The sequence below is a fragment of the Festucalex cinctus genome, chromosome 1, assembly GCF_051991245.1.
Source record: "Festucalex cinctus isolate MCC-2025b chromosome 1, RoL_Fcin_1.0, whole genome shotgun sequence".
Lineage (NCBI taxonomy): Eukaryota > Metazoa > Chordata > Actinopteri > Syngnathiformes > Syngnathidae > Festucalex > Festucalex cinctus.
This window is the reverse complement of record NC_135411.1, coordinates 21,404,381-21,425,679: the sequence shown is the minus strand read 5'-3', so window position 1 is coordinate 21,425,679 and position 21,299 is coordinate 21,404,381. Positions and strand designations below refer to the sequence as shown.

General features: G+C 38.6%; 1 protein-coding gene and 1 long non-coding RNA gene across 5 annotated transcripts in view; one reads left to right on the top strand and one right to left on the bottom strand.

The window, feature by feature from the left end:
* Positions 1 to 16,709, top strand: part of lrrcc1 (leucine rich repeat and coiled-coil centrosomal protein 1) — a 32,051-nt gene extending 15,342 nt beyond the window's left edge. The window contains exons 1-8 of one of the 4 annotated variants that reach the window (XM_077522873.1): positions 8,526 to 8,849; positions 10,527 to 10,636; positions 11,665 to 11,826; positions 12,461 to 12,569; positions 13,831 to 14,158; positions 14,325 to 14,462; positions 14,611 to 14,646; positions 16,173 to 16,709. In XM_077522873.1, the coding sequence (XP_077378999.1) occupies positions 8,721 to 8,849; positions 10,527 to 10,636; positions 11,665 to 11,826; positions 12,461 to 12,569; positions 13,831 to 14,158; positions 14,325 to 14,462; positions 14,611 to 14,646; positions 16,173 to 16,249 (1,089 nt within the window). In that variant the 5' untranslated portion in view covers positions 8,526 to 8,720 and the 3' untranslated portion in view covers positions 16,250 to 16,709. Of the gene's footprint in view, positions 1 to 4,182; positions 4,347 to 4,418; positions 4,628 to 5,872; positions 6,011 to 6,081; positions 6,218 to 7,285; positions 7,399 to 8,525; positions 8,850 to 10,526; positions 10,637 to 11,664; positions 11,829 to 12,460; positions 12,570 to 13,830; positions 14,159 to 14,324; positions 14,463 to 14,607; positions 14,647 to 16,172 lie in introns of those variants that run through there. The other 3 variants (XM_077522868.1, XM_077522880.1, XM_077522863.1) reach the window with 3 other exon arrangements.
* Positions 16,710 to 17,719: 1,010 nt separating this feature from the next.
* Positions 17,720 to 19,494, bottom strand: LOC144018478 (uncharacterized). Its single transcript, XR_013283444.1, has 3 exons — positions 19,328 to 19,494; positions 19,154 to 19,237; positions 17,720 to 17,857 (listed from the first exon to the last, which is right to left on the bottom strand). It is a non-coding gene; the product is annotated as an uncharacterized LOC144018478 (long non-coding RNA).
* Between the last annotated feature and the right edge of the window lie 1,805 nt (positions 19,495 to 21,299).

Sequence of the window (21,299 nt, the reverse complement as noted above, 5' to 3'; positions counted from 1 at the left end):
CCGAGTATTTAATCAGATCTCAAAGAGACAGAAGTGGATGAAAGGCACACCCGCACCAGAAACATTTGAGGAAGGCTCATATACAGTGGCATGAAAAAGTATCTGAACCTTTTGGAATTTCTCACATTTCTGCCTAAAATCACCATCAAACGTGATCTGATCTTTGTCAAAATCACACAGATGAAACAACAGTGTCTGCTTTAACTAAAACCACCCAAACATTTACAGGCTTTCATATTTTAACAAGGATAGCATGCAAACAATGACAGAAGGGGGGAAGAATAAGTAACTGAACCATCACATTTAATATTTTGTGGCCCCCCTTTGGCAGCAATAACTTCAACCGGACGCTTCCTGTAGCTGCAGATCAGTCTGGCACATCGATCAGGACTAATCTTGGCCCATTCTTCTTTACAAAACTGCTGTAGTTCAGTCAGATTCCTGGGATGTCTGGCATGAATCGCTGTCTTGAGGTCATGCCACAGCATCTCAATGGGGTTCAAGTCTGGACTTTGACTTGGCCACTCCAGAACGTGTATTTTGTTCTTCTGAAACCATTTTGAAGTCGATTTGCTTCTGTGTTTTGGATCATTGTCTTGTTGCAGCATCCATCCTCTTTTTAGCTTCAACTGTCTGACAGACGGCCTCAGGTTTTCCTGCAAAACATCCTGATAAACTTTTGAATTCATTTTTCCATGAATGATTGCAAGTTGTCCAGGCCCTGAGGAAGCAAAACAGCCCCAAACCATGATGCACCCTCCACCATGCTTCACGGTGGGGATGAGGTGTTGATGTTGGTGAGCTGTTCCATTTTTCCTCCACACATGACGTTGTGTGTTCCTCCCAAACAATTCAACTTTGGCTTCATCAGTCCACAAAATATTTTGCCAAAACTTCTGTAGAGTGCCCAAGTGCCTTTTTGCGAACATTAAACGAGCCACAATGTTTTTTTTAGACAGCAGTGGCTTCCTCCGTGGAGTCCTCCCATGAACACCATTCTTGGCCAATGTTTTACATATAGTTGATGCATGCACAGAGATATTGGACTGTGCCAGTGATCTCTGTAAGTCTTTAGCAGACACTCTAGGGTTATTTTTTACCTCTTTGAGTGGTCTGCGCTGAACTCTTGGCGTCATCTTTGGTGGGCGGCCACTCCTTGGGAGAGAAGTAACAGTGCCAAACTCTCTCCATTTGTACACAACTTCGCTGACTGTTGATTGATGAACATCCAGACTTTTAGAGATGGTTTTGTATCCTTTGCCAGTTTTATACAAACCAACAATTCTTGATCGCAGGTCTTCCGACAGCTCTTTTGAGCGAGTCATGGTGCACATCAGACAATGCTTCTCATCAAGACAATTCTAACCAGGTGTGTGTTTTATAGTGGGCAGGGAAGCTTTAAGCCACTCATCAGTGATTGGGCACACACCTGACTTAAATTGTTTGGTAAAAATTGGTTTCAATTGCTCTTTAAGTATCCTTAGGCAGAGGGTTCAATTACTTATTCCTCCCCCTTCTGTCATTGTTTGCATGCTATCCTTGTTAAAATATGAAAACCTGTAAATGTTTGGGTGGTTTTAGTTAAAGCAGACACTGTTGTTTCATCTGTGTGATTTTGACAAAGATCAGATCACGTTTGATGGTGATTTTAGGCAGAAATGTGAGAAATTCCAAAAGGTTCAGATACTTTTTCATGCCACTGTAAAACGGTGATCCTCGAATAGGAAAAGAAGTGTCTGAACATGTTAGATAAATACATTAATTTTCATGTTCAATTAAGACAGACAAGATAGGAAGTGAGCCCCCAAACGAACCCAACAGATAACAATCAATCAATCAATCAACTTTATTTGTATAGCACATTTAAAAATCCACAATGGAACCAAAGTGCTGCACATAAAATAAGATAATAAAACCAGATAAAATATAAAAACATACTTAGAAATCACAAAACACATAAAATAATATAAACAAATTCATGCCAGTCTACTGCTTGTAAATATCAGTAATACTATGTGCTGAAGGCCAGGGAAAAATAATATGCTTTTAAACGTGATTTAAAAACCAGGAGTGAAGTGGCCTGTCTAACATACAGTGGTAATTGATTCCACAACCTGGGAGCAGCAGTCGAGAACGCTCTGTCACCCCTAAGCTTCCGCCTTGTTTTCGGAACTACCAGAAGCAACTGGTCAGCTGATCTTAGTAATCGGGGTGGGCTATAAGGGTGAAGCAACTCAGATAAATAGGGAGGTGCAAGATTATTCAAACATTTAAAAACAAACGACAGAAGCTTAAAATTAATTCGATAGTGCACAGGGAGCCAATGCAGTGATGCTAAGATAGGAGTAATATGCTCACGTCTACGTGTCTGAGTAAGCAGACGAGCAGCAGAGTTTTGTATAAGTTGCAGACGGGCAAGAGCAGTCTTGCTAATGCCTACATACAAAGAATTACAATAATCAAGACGAGTTGTAATAAAAGCATGAATCAATCTTTCCAAGTCCAGTCTTGATGAAATTGGTTTCACCTTAGCTATCTGGCGAAGCTGATAAAAACTTTTCTGTACAACAGAACTAATCTGCTTCTCAAATTTAAAACCAGGGTCAAACTTAACACCCAAATTCATGACACAGTCCCTGAGATAAGGTGCTAGTGGACCAAGGTCCACACTAGCAGAGGAAGAGCTACTTGGTCCAAACAACATCACTTCAGTCTTTTCGTCATTCAGACTCAAAAAATTAAAAGAAAGCCAGGATTTAATATCATTTAGACTAGGGGTGTGAATTGCCTAGTACCTGACGATTCGATTCGTATCACGATTCACAGGTCACGATTCGATTCGATACCGATTAATCCCGATACGAATTTATGAGTCGATTGTTGCGATTTTTTTTCATTCAAATTTAGAAAATACTAATCAGTAAGCTTGTAGAGTGTAAGATTTATATGAAAATGTATTATTTATTTATCTGAAATTTCAGTCTTATAGAGGTTGTAATCTGTTTCATGTTTGAACAGCATTAAAATAAAATATTAAGGCTTAATGTTCCATTCATATAACATTCTTCCATGCTCAAGGTGTGAATCCTAACCCGAAGTCAGACGTTTTGTTGAATATTTTTCCATTAAAAATGGAAGTTTAAAAATCGATTCACACACAAAAAAAACACAAAAAAAGGCAACGATGATAAGACGTTTAATCAGTAAGACTACCGAATGAACAATTCTGAGCTCTCAAAAAAAAAAAAAAAAAAAAAAAAAAAATCGATTTTTTTTTTATTGAATCGATTCGAGAATCGTGCGATGTAGTATCGCGATATATCGCCGAATCGATTTTTTTTTTTAACACCCCTAATTTAGACAGTCAGTGAGTTGTTGTATTGTACTGTTCTGGGCCAGGGGAAAATAGATCTGACAGTCATCAGCATAAAAATGAAATAAAATACCATGTTTTCTAAAAACAGAACCAAGAGGTAATAAATAGAGAGCAAATAAAAGAGGGCCAAGAATTGACCCCTGTGGAACCCCATGTGGAAGAGGAGCTTGAGAGGACACAAAATCGTCAATTTTTACACAAAAGCTCCTATCTTTTAAGTATGACCTAAACCATTCGAGGGCGACCCCTTGAATGCCCACATAATGCTCAAGACGAGAAATTAAAATGTCATGATCTACGGTATCAAACGCAGCAGACAAATCAAGGAGAACCAAAACAACAAACTTTCCAGAGTCTGTTGATAAAAATATATCATTTGATACCCTCAAAAGAGCAGACTCTGTGCTATGAAGCGCTTTAAAACCAGACTGAAATAATTCAGTGACACCATTTTTCTCTAAAAACGGTAACAACTGAGAGTAAACAACCTTCTCCAATATTTTAGAAATAAATGGGAGGTTAGAAATGGGCCTGAAATTAGCACAAATGAGGGAGTCAAGGCCTGTTTTTTTAAGTAGAGGTCGTACGACTGCATGTTTAAAATCACCTGGTACTATACCAGTAAAAAGGCTATAATTAATTATCTCAAGGACATGTGGTCCAAGAGTGTCAAAAACCTCCTTAAACAAACGAGGAGGGATGGCATCAGTAGGGGAACCTGAGGGCTTCAAATAAACAAACAGATCCTCCTGGGTGGAGCTCATAAATGGCGATGCATCACTTTCTTGTGTATGTCTTCACCACAGGCGCATCTCTGGCTCAGGACCGCGGACGTCTGGAAGCCAGGATCGAGGCGCTCGCCGCTGAGGTGGAGGCGCAGAAGAAGCAGATTGCGCGGGACAGTGACGGCCTCAAAATCAAAGGCAAAATTATAGAGGATCAAACGGAATCCATCCGCACACTCAAAGAAGTAGGGCAGAAGAGGGCATCCAAGTGAAGTTGAAATGCAGCAGGTTCGTTACTCTATCTTCATGTTCCGCAGACGCTGCGGGAGCGCGACGAGCAGGCCCGCAAGCTCCGCGATGACAAGACCCAAGCTGAGAAGACGTTCCAGCGGCAGCTCGAGGAAGAGACGTCTCGGCTGTCGGAGCTGGAGGGACGTGTTGAACACCTGAGACTGCGCAAGGAGGAGCTGAAGCAACAGTTGGAGGACAAGGAAGCTGAAGTCGAAAAAGTGAAACGAGTTCACAGGTAAATTCACAGTCTTGAGTGACTTTTCACACTTCTGGTTTTGATGTATGAAACAGTAAATACAGCGGTGCCTTGACTTCTAACTTCTTAAATGTTAATTTGTTCGATGTTGGTGACTCATATTGTTGTATCCCTATTGAAACTAATGTAAATGGCTATAATCCGTTCCAGCCTCCAAAATATTTTGTTCTAAAACAGCATTCTATAATATTTCACTTTATAAAAACATACGATAACAACAATTGAATACAATTAAAAAAATTTAAAAAATCACGGTTGTTGTTTTTCCCCTCACTTCACCAATTGAATGGCTATTTTGCTCCTGCCTTCCTTGCTACTGGGGCCAGTACAGACATCAGATACAAATATATAATGTATCACAATTTTTTTGTAGTCTCTCTACCAGTGCTAAGGGAGGGTCTGACCAATACGCAGAGTGTTAGAAAATAGATTTTCATCACTTTGGTTACTTTATAACAGGGATGGCAAACTGCGGTCGCAGAGGGCCGGAGTCCTGCAGGTTTTAGAGGTTACCGTACTCAAACTGCAGCTTATGCAGATCTTGCTGATGAGCTGATCATGAATCAGCTGTGTTGAAGAAGGGAAATATCCAAGATCTTCAGGACTGCGGCCCTTGAGGACCGGATCTTGACACATGTGCTTTATAAGGAGGTGCTTCAGCCCCCCCCAATAAAAGCAGCTTTGATACACAGCACAAGCATGTTCGATATAAAAGTACTTTTAAATGAATGTGGCCAAAGAATATTCAAATGCTTATTTTGAAGCGAGTTGAATTCACTGCCACCTTGCATCGCTCGTATCTCAAGTTTGCACTCGTAAGTTGAAGTAAAAAAAAAAAAAAGAAAAGCTGGCCGAATGACTGCTTGTATCTCAAATAACTTAGAAGTTGGGTCACCTGTATCACAAGGTAACACTTTCCATTTTATGCCTGCTATTTTTTGTGTTGCTCAAATACATTTGCAATGTGTTTAACAAGTTAAATGTTTTTAAATGTTTGTTTTTTTTAATATTAGAGATTTTCATCAGTAACGTCTATAATGCATCCCCTGCACTGAACGGGAGTATCTATATAAAAGAGTACAAAACAAGCAACACATTTACCATAAAACAAAACGAGCTATAGCTTGTAAATATAGACACTCATGCAGCACAAACAGTACCTGAAGAACATACAACTTCATATTTCATTCAGCAGGTTATTATACGATTTCTCTTACATTTCAGCGAGTCCACTAAAAAGTGGCAGGAGAAGACTCAGCTGCTCACTCAACTGGAGAGCCAAGTCAAGCGCATGAAGGACACCTTTGAGAGCAAGGAACGCTCGCTCCTAGAAGAGAAAGAGCAATTGACCAAAGCACACAGGTGCGTTTGCGGCGAGGTGTCGGAAAAGACGAGCTCGCCTTATTAAACTTCCATCGCGTTGCGTCTTTCAGAGAGGCGGTGGAGAAGCTGCGCTGCATGGACGACGCCTTTCGTGCGCAGATGGAGTCCCTCCAGGCCGCCCATCAGGCTGAGCTACTTCAACTGGCGACTGACAAGCACAATCAGATAGAAGAAGCCAATCTGAAGGTAAAACACAGATTAGAGGTCTCTTTTCATCTGCATCAGGTCAGAATTTGATGGTTTTGACTACTTAGCGGTATAATGGTACACCCAAAAATAATGGCTCGGTATATGTTTTTCATTGAAGCTAAAGTGTACAGTAAGTTAACAAACAGGAACATAAGAACACATTTAATGAGATATTTGGAGTGATGTGTCTCGACTGAGAGACTTACCATAATAATTCTGTATGGCGAGGTGGAGCTTCTAGTTTAGCATGTAATGTTATAAACATAGGGCTGCTCAATTATGGAAGAAAAAAACGTTTGCAGCCAACCTTTTTAGGCAAGTCCCTCCTTTCCTGAGTGGATCTCCCGAGTGAAGTCCCAGATTGATAATGTAAAGAACTGCCTTGAGTGAATCACAATTATCAATCTGGCTTGTGAGGTTACAGGATAAACATCAACAGAAAACGATGGCTGTCTGCTCTAAAATAATTGGGACTCCTCTTAGATCTTTTTGGAATCTTTATGAACATCTGACACGCAGGCTAGCAGGCCACATTGTTCAAGATGATGCACATGCTTTGTTTTTAAAGTTTGAGCGGCTGCCATCAGGTCAATGGCCTCGCTGTCTCGCCTGCAGGACTCAAAGACCACTTTTGTGCCTAAAGCTGTGCTGTGCCTCAAATCCAAAATATTAAAAGCATTGCTAACTGTATGTTTGAATGTTTCTTTCACATGTACATCTACCTAATGCTAATTTGCACCTGCTATCAGTAATGCACTTTACTTATGCAAAATTGCACCGTGATGCAAGTCCACAGTACTGTACTTAGAAAACCTTAACATTGTAGATACTCCTATAATTAATACTTTTTTTCTCTTCTCTTCTCGTCCCACTCTCTCATTCTTTGTTGATGCCCACATTTTGTTGTTTTCTTTGGCAGTATTGCTACCTCTGTATTTTAGCCTTTTAAACAGTATTAGCCTTATTGTTTATGTGCAATTACTAATCGTATTTTTATACTGTTTTCTTTTTGTATCTGCTGCACTATATGCCTTAATTTTTTAATTTATTTTTTGGTTGTTTCAGGTATTCAATGTGGAGGAGGAGATGTGTCAGATGCTGCTTGAGATGGAAGCCAGCAAGAGGATCACAGAGGCGAAAATGAAACGTCTTCACAGTGCATTAAAAGATTTTAACTGGTAAAATGTCATGGTATTGTGTTGATAAAAAAAAATGCTGGTGTGCAACAATTTAGTTTTTAACAAGCTAGTTTTAATTAAATTAAATTTGTATTTTACATGAGTCATTTTTACACATCTGCACAAAATTACTAGTTTTTAATTAATTCCTTATTTTACAAAATACTCACAAACTCAAAAAACAAATGACAACTTTTGGTCCATCCATTTTCCTACACGCTCATTTAGATTGTAAAGGATTTAAATAAAGCTAGCTAGCCAAAAACATCCCTATATCTATTTTCTACACAGCATTTATCCTCATTAAGGTCGGAGGTCACCTGGAACCTAATCCCAGTATACACCCTAAACCACCAGTGTCAAAGTCCGGTCCTCGGGGAACCGGAGTGCTGCATGTTTTTGAGGTTTTCCTACTCCAGCACACCTGATTCAATGATCAGGATCATAATCAGGCTCCCGCAGAGCTTGCTGATGAGCTGATCATTTGAATCAGCTGTGCTGGAGAAGGGAAATGTCTAAACATGGAGGATTCCGGCCCTCGTGGACCGGACACGTGCAAGTGCAACTGATTGCAGGCCAATCGCAGGGCACACATCCTGTCTGTTTTTTATTTCATTGAGCATTTACATAATCAAGAGTCCTGTAATATTTGTTGCATAAATCCATTTATTTTTGTAAAATTTGAATGTTTATTTTTTATTTATTTATTTATTTTTTTACGTACATACATACACATTTACTTTTTACCTCATAGTTATACTTATTGACCTCACCTGGCCCACTTGCCCATGCAAGAACTAAAATGTTAATGCGTGATGTTGGGATGTGAAAGGGAGTTGAAATCACGGGGAAATTTACAAACCGAACTTAGAATCTCAGAACTGTGAGGCAGACGTATGTCCTAAACACTTCAGTCGTAACCAGTCCAAAACACCGTAATTAAATACATAATTAAACATAATTAAACATAATTGGGCCAAGTCCTGTCATAAGTATTCTACGTCAATCTCTTTTAGGGTGGGGGGGTTCACGAGTAAAAGTCCATCATGACAAGATGTCTCTCCATGGGGTTTCTCATGCGGAAGTGGAGGGGCAGGGTCAATTCTTTTTGAGGGGCGTAGTGACCGGGTTAGGGGTGGAACCGTGGTTCCCATGGCAACAGCAGGCGAATGTAGCGCGTGTTCATTTATTGGTTGAGAGAACCGAGAGACAGACAGACAGACAGACAGGTGAAGCGGTTGATTTGTGAGTTGAACTCTTTCTATGAGCAAAAGGTTATGAGGTGAACTTTGATGTTCGGAGAAAAGTAAGAACTTTCAAAAATGGAGTGCGAGACGACGGTGGCGGCTCGCTCGATGCCGACTCGCCACGAGAAAAGTTTGGGGCTCCTCACCATGAAGTTTGTCGGTCTGCTCCAACAAGCCAACGATGGCGTCCTCGACTTGAAAGTGGTGAGTGTAAACAAGAGTGTTTTGCTACGTTTAGAAGCACTATGCTTCCCCAGCATAAGATGTGAAACAAAGAGCCGTCACTCGCCTACTCAACGTGGGAGGGGGTCGCCGGGTGGTCAGGTGCACTGCTGCAGGTGCTGGAGCCGCCATTACGCAGACCCTTATCGTTCTAAATGTTAGTAGCCCTACATGGAACGTTGTGTAAACTTATTACTCAAAATATGTCGTCGTTTAATTGGCAAGAGCCTTGTTATATTAGCCTCATTTTATCACTGTTGAGTAGTGAGACAAGTTTGACAAATTGACGTTCCACTATCAAACACTACAGCACCCTTGTCATATAATAATAGATAAAACTACAAGTTTGTGTACTGGAATTTAGCCAAAGTTCTCCTGTAGTATTTTTTCTTTCTTTTTTTTCTCAATTCGTGCCAAAAAGACTGCCTCAAAAATCAAAATGTTTTAAAGATGTCCCATGCGACTCTCATAAACAGTGTGGCCAACTCCCCAGTAGGAAAGTAGCTATTGACTTTCCTAAAAGTCGTTAGATGTCGCTAAATGACTGAATTATATATATATATATATATATATATATATATATATATATATATATATATATATATATATTAGAGCTGTCAAACGATTTACATTTTTTAATCAGATTAATCACATCGTAGAATTTTGATTAATCACGATTAATCACTGACTTAAAAAAGCTTCCTTTTTCCCCAACATTTTTGCTCGCTGCACACGCTCATTCTGCTTTTTCTAATCAATTAATTATTTGAATAATTTAAAATGGGGAAAAAATGACCTACAGCATATGTAAACATTTATTAAATGCTTTACTTTAACGCATGTAGTTATGTTTATTGCTCAAACTGCAACAGCTACCGTTTAATGTAACCATTCACTGTTGGCTAAGAAAGATCATCTGCGGTCAAAATTAATAGTGTGATTAATCTGTGGTAATACAATGATTAATGCGATAATTTTTTGTGATTAATTAATTAGTTAACGCTTTAACTTTGACGGCACTAATAAATATATATATACATACATACATAAGTATTTTTTGCACTATATGAAATAATGAACTGCTTTTGAATAGCATGTCTTGATAACATGTTTTTAATCCAATAGATTGGTTAAAACAAGAGAATAATCAACCGATTGATTAATAAAATAATTAGTTGCAGCTTTAATCGATAGCTGTTATTGTCATGTGTAGCTTTACTGTTTAAAGATTATATCCAGTCATGTGTTTGTACATTCTATTTCCAGATCAACATAACAGCATGAACAAAAACATGACCCGATCCTAACCCTTGTATTACAAAAGGGTAGAAATATCATACCCTTTATTGTGCACAAGTTTGTTCGTTTTCCCTCTCTTCTTAAGCGCCAAGCTTGCTAATGTTTACACTGCAGACGCGCACGCACGCGCACACGCACCCTGTCCTGACACACATTATCCTGCCATTGTACAACCATCTTCTTCTGCCAACACGTTTAAATTTGTTTGTGGCTTAATTTGCCAAATCACCTCAGAGATTTCCTCCACCTCAGGTGGTTTTTATTTAGTAGTCTTCAGTGGCGTGTGCATTAATTGTGATATGGTCCTGTTAAAATTCTGCTACCTACATTTTTATTGATACTTTGTGTTTAAATTGACAGGCTGCAGACAGCTTGGCAGTGAAGCAGAAGAGGCGCATCTACGACATCACCAATGTGCTGGAAGGCGTGGGCTTGATTGAGAAGAAAAACAAAAATGTCATCCAGTGGAGGTTTGGGGATTAAAAAACATGTATTTGATTTTAGGATTGTTCTTTTTAGGTTAAGTTACTGTTTCCACAAGTGGACATTGCCACTCTGTCGGAATCCTTGCATCTCCTAATCCATATTTTTTCCCAGGGGGCAAAAAGTTTATTTATTTTTATTTTTTTAACTTGTAACATAAGGCTTTACCATATTTTCAATACTTTATATTAGTCAATAATTTACACAAAAAAACATGTGGACTGTGAAATAGTGTCAATTTTTGAAAAAATACTTATGAACCATTTATTTACCTAAATTAGGACATGGGAAGTTTCTGCCGAACCCTGATGGTTTCGTGATGATTTACAATTGATTCGTTCTTGTCATTTTATAGTGAATGACTTGTGAGACACGTTAAGCAACACAACCATTTGCTTGTCTGTCTGATTTTCACAGTTCTCTAATTGACTGTTATTCTGTTTCATGTCACAAACTCACAATGTGGAGTTTGTTGCTTGGCCCAACTTGGTGTTGATCACACAAAAAATAATATGTGATCAGAAGGGTTAAGAGTTACAATTGTCAGTTCCAAATGTTGCCTGAGCAGAACAGGGAGGAAAAATCCCTCTAAATAAACCCCATTACTATAGGATAATCTTTTTACAGACGGCCAGCGATCTCGCCTTTACTACTTTTGATTGGAAAAAAGAAAATGCTCTTACAAAGGGAGTAGAGATGGCATATTTAATGTTAATTAGCATCCCAGTAGACTCTGACGTGTGATCATGCCACAATATTGTGTGCTTCCATGTTTGAGATCCAGGAAACTAGCGATCTGTGATGGCGGAAATGCAGTAAATATGCTGCATGTATTTGTTTGCTCTGAAGTGTCACTGCCAACATCTTCCTAGATTGTCTCATTCAATTCAAAACACTATTTGTCCCTGAGGGTTATTTTAAAAGGCATGAGGTGCAGCATTAAAAGACAGATATAATATCCACTGGCAGTCCTATGAAAGCTCCTTTTGCTTCCTTTTGGTTTGCTCTCTTGCAGGGGCAAGAACAAGGGAAGTCAGAACCCGGAAGTTCTTGACCAGGTTCGAGTCCTGCAAGCTCAGATCTCTGAGTTGGAGGCCCAAGAGAAAGAGCTGGACAAGCAAAAGACCTGGCTACAGGAGAACCACGAACGTCTGAATGGCGATCCTGAAACCAGGAAATATCCTTGCATTATTAGTGATGTCATGGTGACCCAGTTGTTTTCACGTCAGCCCTGTTTCAGGCCACTATGGAAAAAAACAGCAGGGTTGTGAGAAAATCCAGGGAGATGTGATGACCAAATGTGACAGGCTGTGAATACTGCGGATACCCAACGAGATTTTTAAAGTGTCACATAATTTGCCATGGTGCGGATAAGAAACCCAGTCGGTTGCAGTCAGTGATTGCAGCTAAACCTAACAGTATATAATAAGGTGCATCCAAATTTGGAGGTGGCGTATATGACAGCAAATAAGTGATTGCCTCACCTTCTCTTTCTGCTCTGATTTTTCAGCAAGACGCAATTGATCGATATTTTCTATGCTTGTCACGGAACAATTATACAAAGTCATGCACATCCTCTTCGGGACTATTGACTTGTTCGTTTCAGTCCCAGAACAAAAATCCCGTCTTCATCCTCTTAATAGAGAACAGAGAAAATGTGCTGAAGAGCGGATAATAAATATAATTGCTATTGTCTTCCAGGTTAATCCCAAATTGTTCTCGGTCTTGTTTTTCAGGTTTATTGCCTCTGTGTGCGTTTGTCTCCCCCCTTTGAATTTACTTGTAATCCTCTTTGCTTAACACTTCCCCAATTATAAATTTGTGACGCATGAGGACATCTGCAATTCCTTCAGCGACGACACTCTCCTCGTCGTCATGGCTCCGTCTGGGACGCAGTTGGAGGTGCTGCTGCCAGAGAAGGTAGCAAAACATTGCAAGGTCCAAGATTACTTGGGGAGAAACAAAATTGCGACAGTGCAAAATTGAAATCTTACTACAATAACGTTGTATATTTGAGGAAGAAAAGTTGAGACAATGTTTTGGTATATTTGAAAGAAAACATTGCAATCTTATAAGGGGAAAAAAAAAGTTTTTTTTGTTTTCAAGGAAGGTATTTTGTCAAAAGTAATTTTATTTTCTGTATATTTTTTAGAAAAATATTTGGATATTTTTGAGAAAATAATTGTATACCATATTTGCCATAATTTATTATTATTATTAATAATAATAATATTATTATTTATATATTTTTTAGAAAAATATTTGAATATTTTTTAGAAAATATTTGTATACAGTATTTGCCTTTTTTTTTTATTATTATTTTGGAAGTAAAACTTATATTTCCTAGAAATTTAAGTCATATTTTTTGAGAATGACCGTGTACTTAAATTGAAATATATTTTTGAGAAATGATTTGCAAGATACTGAGGACTCTGGTTCGAGTCCAGGCTCCGACCTTCCTGGGTGGAGTTTGCATGTTCTCACCGTGCCTGCATGGGTCTTCTTCGAGTACTCTGATCTCCTCCCACATTCCAAAGACATGCATGGCAGGTTAATTAGGCGCCCCGAATTGTCCCTAGGTGTGCTTGTGAGTGCGGATGGTTGTTCATCTCTGTGTGCCCTGCGATTGGCTGGCAACCAGTTCAGTGTGTACCCCGCCTCCTGCCCAGAGCCAGCTGAGATGGGTTCCAGCAGACCCCGCGACCCTTGTGAGAAATAAGTGGTCAAGAAAATGGATGGATGGATGAATCGATATTAATACGGCAATATGGCAAAACAAAATAGTAATATGTTTTGGAGAGTAAAGTTGGTTTTGTGGGAAAAGTTAACACAAGTTTTATATTTTCAGGTACACAATTTTGTATTAGTATTAAAGTAGTGTTTTTCTAGAAAGATTTTTTTTTAAGTGAAAAAGTTTTACAGTATATAATATATTGTTTTAGGAGAAAATGTGGTCTTATGAAGTTAAAGTTGAAAATTTAAAAAGAAAAAGGGGAAATTGCCAGGCAGTCTGCAACACTTTCTGAGCCTTTACTTTTCTTAGATAATAATTATAATTATACCACTTTTGTCTGAAATCCCCAAAACATTTTTTAAATATACTTTTTTTCTCAAAAGAAAAATACAAAATTTGATACATTTCTCTGAATGCTTTCTAATTTTTGCTTTCGTTCTGTCTTAGGGCCAGACTGGTCACAAGAACTACCAGGTGAACCTGCGCAGCAAGGTGGCCCCCATCAAAGTCACACTCATCAACCGGGACTCGGACCACAGCGCACCCGTGGTCTTCCCTGTGCCCCCCACCGACGTGATCTGCCCCCTGCTCACGCCGCCCCTCAGGCTGTCCGCTAGCCCCCACTGCCTCCCCTTTTCGACGGCTGCCTACTCCCCGGGTTCCAGCACCGCTGCATCTTCATTCTGCAGCCAGGACTCGCTTAACTCAGACCAGCAGGTGGCGCTGTCTGAGCACGATGGCATGCTGATGCCAGTGTGCACACATGCACACATGGGTAAGAACTGTGTGTGCAGGGGAAATGGAGATGTTCCAAATGAAGCAATAGCATCTTTCACATTTTAGAAGTAGTTGACGAACAATTTGGGACAAGAAAGTACACAACCTGGTCTCAAAATGAGCCTCATTTAAGCCTCTGTGCATTCCTGCCTCCTCCGTTGCAGGGTATCCCGATCAGTCGGTGACTGTTTTGGAGTTGGAGCAGATGGGCCTGGCTGGCCCAGAGTTCCAGTCTGTGTTTGACATGAGCAGCCTGCTGAGGCACAACAGCATCGGGGAGCACATGCAGGAGTACAGTGATGGTACTGCCTTTCTTTGCTTTGGACAAAGGATGATATAAAATTATATCATTACAGATTTTGCATGCAGATTTTGCATGCCTGACAATCAAGCAGTTAATTCCTAATGTACTTTTTTTGTTTTTTATCTCCTTATACTTTCCTGAAGAAGCTGTTGACTTAATTGATGAGCTGATGTCAACTGATGGTAAGCATTTTAAAGGCTAGTAATGTGATGTTGCCTCTATTGTGTGTTTTGAAAACTGCAAACTAATGTTGTGGTCAGACTAAATGAGAGTTGAGCATTTCCAGAGGTGCGATTCGTTTTTTATAAACCACCGTCAGCTCCCAAAGAATTTAAAAATGTCTTGCGCAGCTTGGTAACTTGTTTCAACAACTGGGGGGGGGGTTTGCCGGGATTCAAAATGTGAATTGCCGTTGCATGATCTGGCGATGTTGCAAAGTACAGCCTGTCAAATGCACAGAAGTTTTCACATAATTATACAGTTGATGAAAAAGCTACTGTATTTCCAGGATTCAACCAGCGAGCCACATTCGCCTCCAGGCTCGCCAGCACTAAACCGAGAATACACAATATACAATACAAATATTTTGTATTCGAAGCTCCCCGTGAGAGCTTATTCATTCTTAATGGAGAGCTCAGTGTCATTCATTTGGCTGCCTCTGCGAGTCAACGGCTCGTCATTCTTACTCTCCGGCCTCCCAAGCCCTCCGGCAGCCAGCAAAAGCAGCCATCCCTGAGGCAAGAGCCATGACTGTGGGCTGGGGGAACGACGAGGCTCCAGGCTACGTCTGGAGCATACCCGTTTCAAGTGAATGAGCGGTGTGTGCATTATTTTTACCACAATGAGGAAAAATTCATCCACTAGTAGTACATTTTACACTGCACATATGGTTTAGTGTTGTAAAATACCATTATGTGTATTGTATGTAGTGTATTTTTATAACTGCGATTGGCTGGCAACTAGTCCAGGGTGTCCCCCACCTACTGCCCAGAGCCAGCTGAGATCGGCGCCAGCACCCCTCCTTGTGAGGAATAAGCGGTCAAGAAAATGGATGGATGGATGGATGTAGTTTTATAACTTTGGCGACGACCGGCGGGCGCCTCTCGCTCGCTCATGTAGATCCAGGAAATGGGCGTGTGCCACAGAAATCGGTCGCGGCATCACTGTCGGCCAATCAGATGATAGTGACGGCTCGGCCCCAGGCGACTGGCATTTCAGAGCCACCACTGATATGGTTCCGAAAAGCGGTTCCATTGTAACCGCTCCGCCCCGAAATAGTCAAATGGAAATGCGAACATCCGGGGCCAACCAAGTCCGACTTGGTGTGGAACCGTTCTAATGGAAAAACAGCATTTGAGCTGCGTACTTCCGGTGATGATGAGGTAACGTCCAGGTTTCCATATCATTGGCGAGGCTCTTCTTCCCTGCTAACCTGCCCAACACGTATGTCCATACATCGTTTCCCCGGCCATAATAAATTACAGCCAATTCTGAAACTAACGGACCTAAAAAGATTTACAAAGGGGCGTTTTGATGGGAGTGGACACTATTTTCTCTCTGTTGCATCTGACGTACATTGGTTAAATTGCGGTTCCACTTTATATATATTTTTTTCCTCAAAAACATACCACTTTTTATCTTAAAAGGTTTTGATTCTGTTCCCCCATCAAAAATATCAATCCTTATGTTTATGCTATATTTTTTTTAGACATGGACTACAGTTTCACCCTGGATGACAGCGGTGGTGTGTGTGACATGTTTGATGTGCAGGTCCTCAACTACTAATGGATGAAACTCAGGGAGTACACCTTTATTCTTTCCTTTGACTCATTTTGGGCTTTCAGACATTGTTCTTTATGAATTGACTGCGCCTCCTGTTGAAGGTTTACAGGGTAAAAATGGCTATAATGTTTTGAACTGCGACAGTATTGCTAACATTCTTGGCAAACCATGAAATGTCCATTTTTTGTGTTTGACTCTTGAATGAGTTGCCAGGAGTCCTAAATGAATGTGACACCGCCGTTGTAGGCCTTGCAGTATGTTTTGTTTTGTTTCATATTTGACCAGTCATTTTAACTATTTAAAACGAAACTTTTGTTTGTTTGATGCTCAATCTGCCTTATTTGTCATTGAATTGGCCAGGATTTTGATCTCAATTGCCAGTTGACTTGTTGATTGCAATAGTTCTTTATTTGCACATTTTTGGATTATTTTTTTCTTTTTCAATAAATGGGTGAAATCTCAATTTACTTGCCTTCTAACTTGAGGGTTTGCAGACGCAACACCTTGATCACTATCCCAGCCATGCAGAACCTCACTCCATTCACTTCATCAATCTGTGTGCATAGTTGCATTATTTTTAAGGAAGTTTACCTCAAGAAAAAAAAAAATCTCTTGAAGAGGGAAAAAAAAGTTTCATAAATGAAGGGGGAAAAGCTCTGGCACGAATAAATTTTTACTATTTATTCACATAATTTGACTAAACGAAAAACGAGAATGCATCGAGAATCATGAGACGCCAAACCCCCTTGCGCTGCGGAGAAGCACAGTGGACAGTGAGCAATAATCCGGCGACCACACACTCTTCTCAGACCCTTATATAGACGGTCAATCAATCTCAATAGTTGGGGCTAGACATGTGAGTACCAGTACTGACATGGAATTCTCTCATTAGCTGTTAACCCAGTAATTACAGATAGTTCGTGACATCAACAAACATCATATAGCATAAAAGATTCTTCAGTAACGCGATTAAAGATTCCTGACATAACATAGTTCTTACAGAGAGTTCCAAACATCATATATCATCATATAGCCTAAAACTAGTTGAAACTAGATTAACAGGTCATGAACTCAACCCCAATCGTGACCCTAGACATGAGACAAGACCCAAACATTTCCTCCTGCATGACTCGAGTCATGACAGTAGAAAGTCAGACATTGTCAAGAAAAATGTAGTATATTATTATAATTGTATTATAAGTATTTAATATCAGTCTATCAATCATGATTTGTTGTTTTTTTGTTTTTTTTTTGAAAAAGGCTGAATCTAGTTATTTTTATCTTAATATGCATTTAACCTTAAGAGGTCAACACAACTATGGTAAAGTCAAACTGGTAAATATAAAGATTAAACTCTTTTTCAAAAGCATAATGTGACGCTTATAAAGTGTTTGGTGTGTGTGTATATATATATATATATATATATATATATATATATATATGTGTGTGTGTAAAAACTTGAGTCAACATGAGTGCTTGTTCCAGGTGGGTTTAATAATCAGCATTGACATTGTAAAGGTGGAAATGTGTTTGATTGCATATGTCTCATATGTCCAAGTCTTGCTTGACATTGGCGACTGGCCGCTCAATTCTGTCTAATTTTGGGCGTGGCTAAAAAGACAAAACAAATGCATTTGAATTAAAATCAAGTTAAAATAAAAATATATATATATTTGACAACTTAGCATATTTAGGTCACACTGAAAAGGAAAAGAAAGAATTACACTCAGAGATTTATATAATAATCTTTAGTTGTTTTCCAGAAAATGATTTCAGTTTTATAAAAAATAAAAATAAAGTTAGTGGGGAGGTTTTTTTTTTGTTTTGTTTTTAAGTAAAAAAAAAAAAAAAAAAGTTTGTTTTCAAGAAAAAAGTGATCAACTTTCCAGAAGTGTTTAATTTGTTCTGATTATTTTTCTCCCAAATGTTGTCTATAACCGGTGCACAGGTCACATTTTCTGGCCGATCACCGATGCCCAACATTGACTGTCTGACCTTCTGAGCTTGATTTTTGCAGATCTTGTTTAGTTCTTTTCATAACTAGCAGCATATACTTTCAATGTACCAATTTTATTTTGTTTTACAACATTGAACAATACATATGAAACAATACAAACTGTTTTAACCACATGAAGCAGTTCTCTCAAATAAAAATAAAAAGTCAGTTAGTCATCTCAGTAGAAGAGGACAATGGCTGACTTGTTGACTTATTTACGAGAAAGGTGTGTGGTTTTTTTTTAAATCATATTCAAATTTTAAAAAATCATAGATTTTTTTGCTTTTTCGAAAACATTCAATTTTCCTTTACCTGAAAATATTAATGCAGGTTTTTAGAAGTTTCCGTCCTCCAACACAGCTGATTCATAATAATCAGCCCATCAGCAACAATCCTGATCTTTAAAATCAGCTGTGTTGGAGGATGGAAACATTTAAAACCTGCAAGACTCCGGCTCTCCAGGAGTGAAGAATCCTGTTCTAGATGATATAGGACATTATATCAGGAAAATACCCCACCACCGTTGTGACGATAAGCGGTTCAGAAAATGGATGGATGGGTCATGAAAATATCTGTACACGGTTTAATTTCATAGAGTTTTTACTCTTTTGTTGAAAATAGACAATTTTATTCTTAAGATTGTGGCTTTTTTTAAATCGTGAAAATATACTGCCTTTATTTCTTGAAAATATGCTACTTTTCTCAAAAATATAAATTTACTCAAGTAAAAGCTTTTTCTCTTAAAAATATACATCGTTTTCCTAAAAAGAAATAACTTTTTTTTTTTTTTTAAATGAAAATATAACTACTCTCATAGGTTTCAAATTTTAATCTCATAGTGTATTTTTTGTTTCTTTTCAGTGTGCTCAAATACTCCTTGGTACAAGTCAATTTCAAGAATGTTTACGTACCTTTACTAAAAGAGCGCATGCTCCTGGTCTCATGTAACAGAATCGATTATAGTGATACTGTAGTCTTTTGGATGCACCTTTCGCCTTTTAACAAAATCAACAAGAAACAATCATCACCTTCTTCCCAAACTGCAATTCAGCAACATGTTCAAGCACCAATGACGAGCTTCTCACCAATTTGAGTCGACGATTTTGCTTCAGCCAAGGGGCGGCGCCGGCTGAATCCACTGCGGTCATCAACAGGAAAGCCTGCAGACACAACAGGAACACCAACACACTTTTGTCCATGGCTCATGAAACTTCACGTTGCTGGAACGACACGGCCCCTTATATATAGTTGGTTAACCAGCAAAAGCGAAAGGTAGCAGTAACAACTTCCTATTAGTCCACATGTGCTCACATCACAGATGATTTCACATTAAGATTTCACAACAGAGTACTTTTCCAAAAAGAGGAAACGGGCCACAAGAAAAATGGAAAAGTTCATTAATAGTCTTCAATATTTTTGGTACATAAATATTGTAGATGTAAGCTACATAAACACCGCTGTATAAATAAACAGTTGGTGAGCTTCAATGTTTTGTGTGTTAACTAAATAGTTATTTACTTTCGAGGAAAGGTATCTTTTTGGTGCGGTGGGGCGGGATATTAAAACCTGTTCAATTTTGATTATTTTTTTTATTTTTATTTTTTTTAAGAAAAATAGTTTAGAGACAGTGGTTTTATTTCTGAGTGAAAGAGTTGTATATTTTAAAGTCGTTTTTCAAGAAAACATTTAACATGTTTTTGAGGAAATACAGTAGTTGCCTATTTTTGAAGGAAAATGTATTTTAGACAAGTTATTAAAGGGTAACTCAACAGGAAGTCATACTCTTGCTTTATCCCTCACTAAGATTAGAAATTGGCGCTCAAGGGGGGGCGTTGCCTGGATGACCTTCGAGTTGCGAATGGGGCACTGGTTGGGTTGGGCGTGGTCTGGCTGTGATTGACCCCAGCAACTCAGTAAGGTACGAGACTGAGCCAGTCTGACCACGTCATGCGCCACAAGTGACGTAGTCGGCAACTTCTCGTGTAATGAGAGGACAAAGAGCCAAATTGTGGTTATCTCAATGTTGAACCTTAAGATGGCACATATATATATATATACACATATATATATATATATATATATATATATATATATATATATATATATATATATATATATATATATATATATATATATGTGTCTGTATGTATATATATATATATATATATATATATATATATATATATATATATATATATGTATATATATATATATATACTTTTTGTGTCTGCTAGGGGAAAAACAGAATCTGCTGAGAACATTGTGTAAAAGTTGAAATGTTATTCTCTATTATTTGGCTTGTGTAACCCTGAACCTTGTTGTCATATGAGTACACTACACGTCATTCACTTAAGGCGGTGATTTTCCAAAAGTAGAATGCAAGACAACTGATTAAATGGAAATCATTTTATTTATGTATTGTTTTATTTAACTCATTGTCTTTTTTTGTTTTAACTAAAATGAAACAAAAATCAATATGTAAAAAAAGAAATAGCCATCAAATTTTTCCGAAAACTGCCATTTGTGTCCCTTCGTTTATAGTAGGGGTTACTTGTCAAAAGTACTGGCAATAGGCGAAATCCGTGAAAGTCAGCTTTAATTTTTACATTACTTATGTACCCGTCTTAAGGCTGTAAAAGCCTTCATGAAACACTTGATAAACCTTTTTTAAATTATGAAATGTTCCCACGTAGGCCCTGCGATGTGCTGACGTACGCTGGTTGGGAAACACTGCTCAAGGCTCAACCTTTAGCTATTGTTTCTATGCTAACACATTGACACTTAATGGAAAGTTTGGCTCAACGCTGTTGACAAAAGACAACAAGGCAATAAGCATAATGTATAGCACATACAATGAATTAAAACACGGATGTGTAATAAACATGTTGTTGTGAGAACATTTGAAGTATGACGCCATCCAAGAAATTGCATGGATTTACAGAATGACCAAAGAGGAAATGGCACCAATAATAACACAAAAGCACACAAGAAGAGAAGGTAAACAAGCTACATGTCTTCTTTCACAACCTGTAATGCAACCACACATTTTGTTGCTTC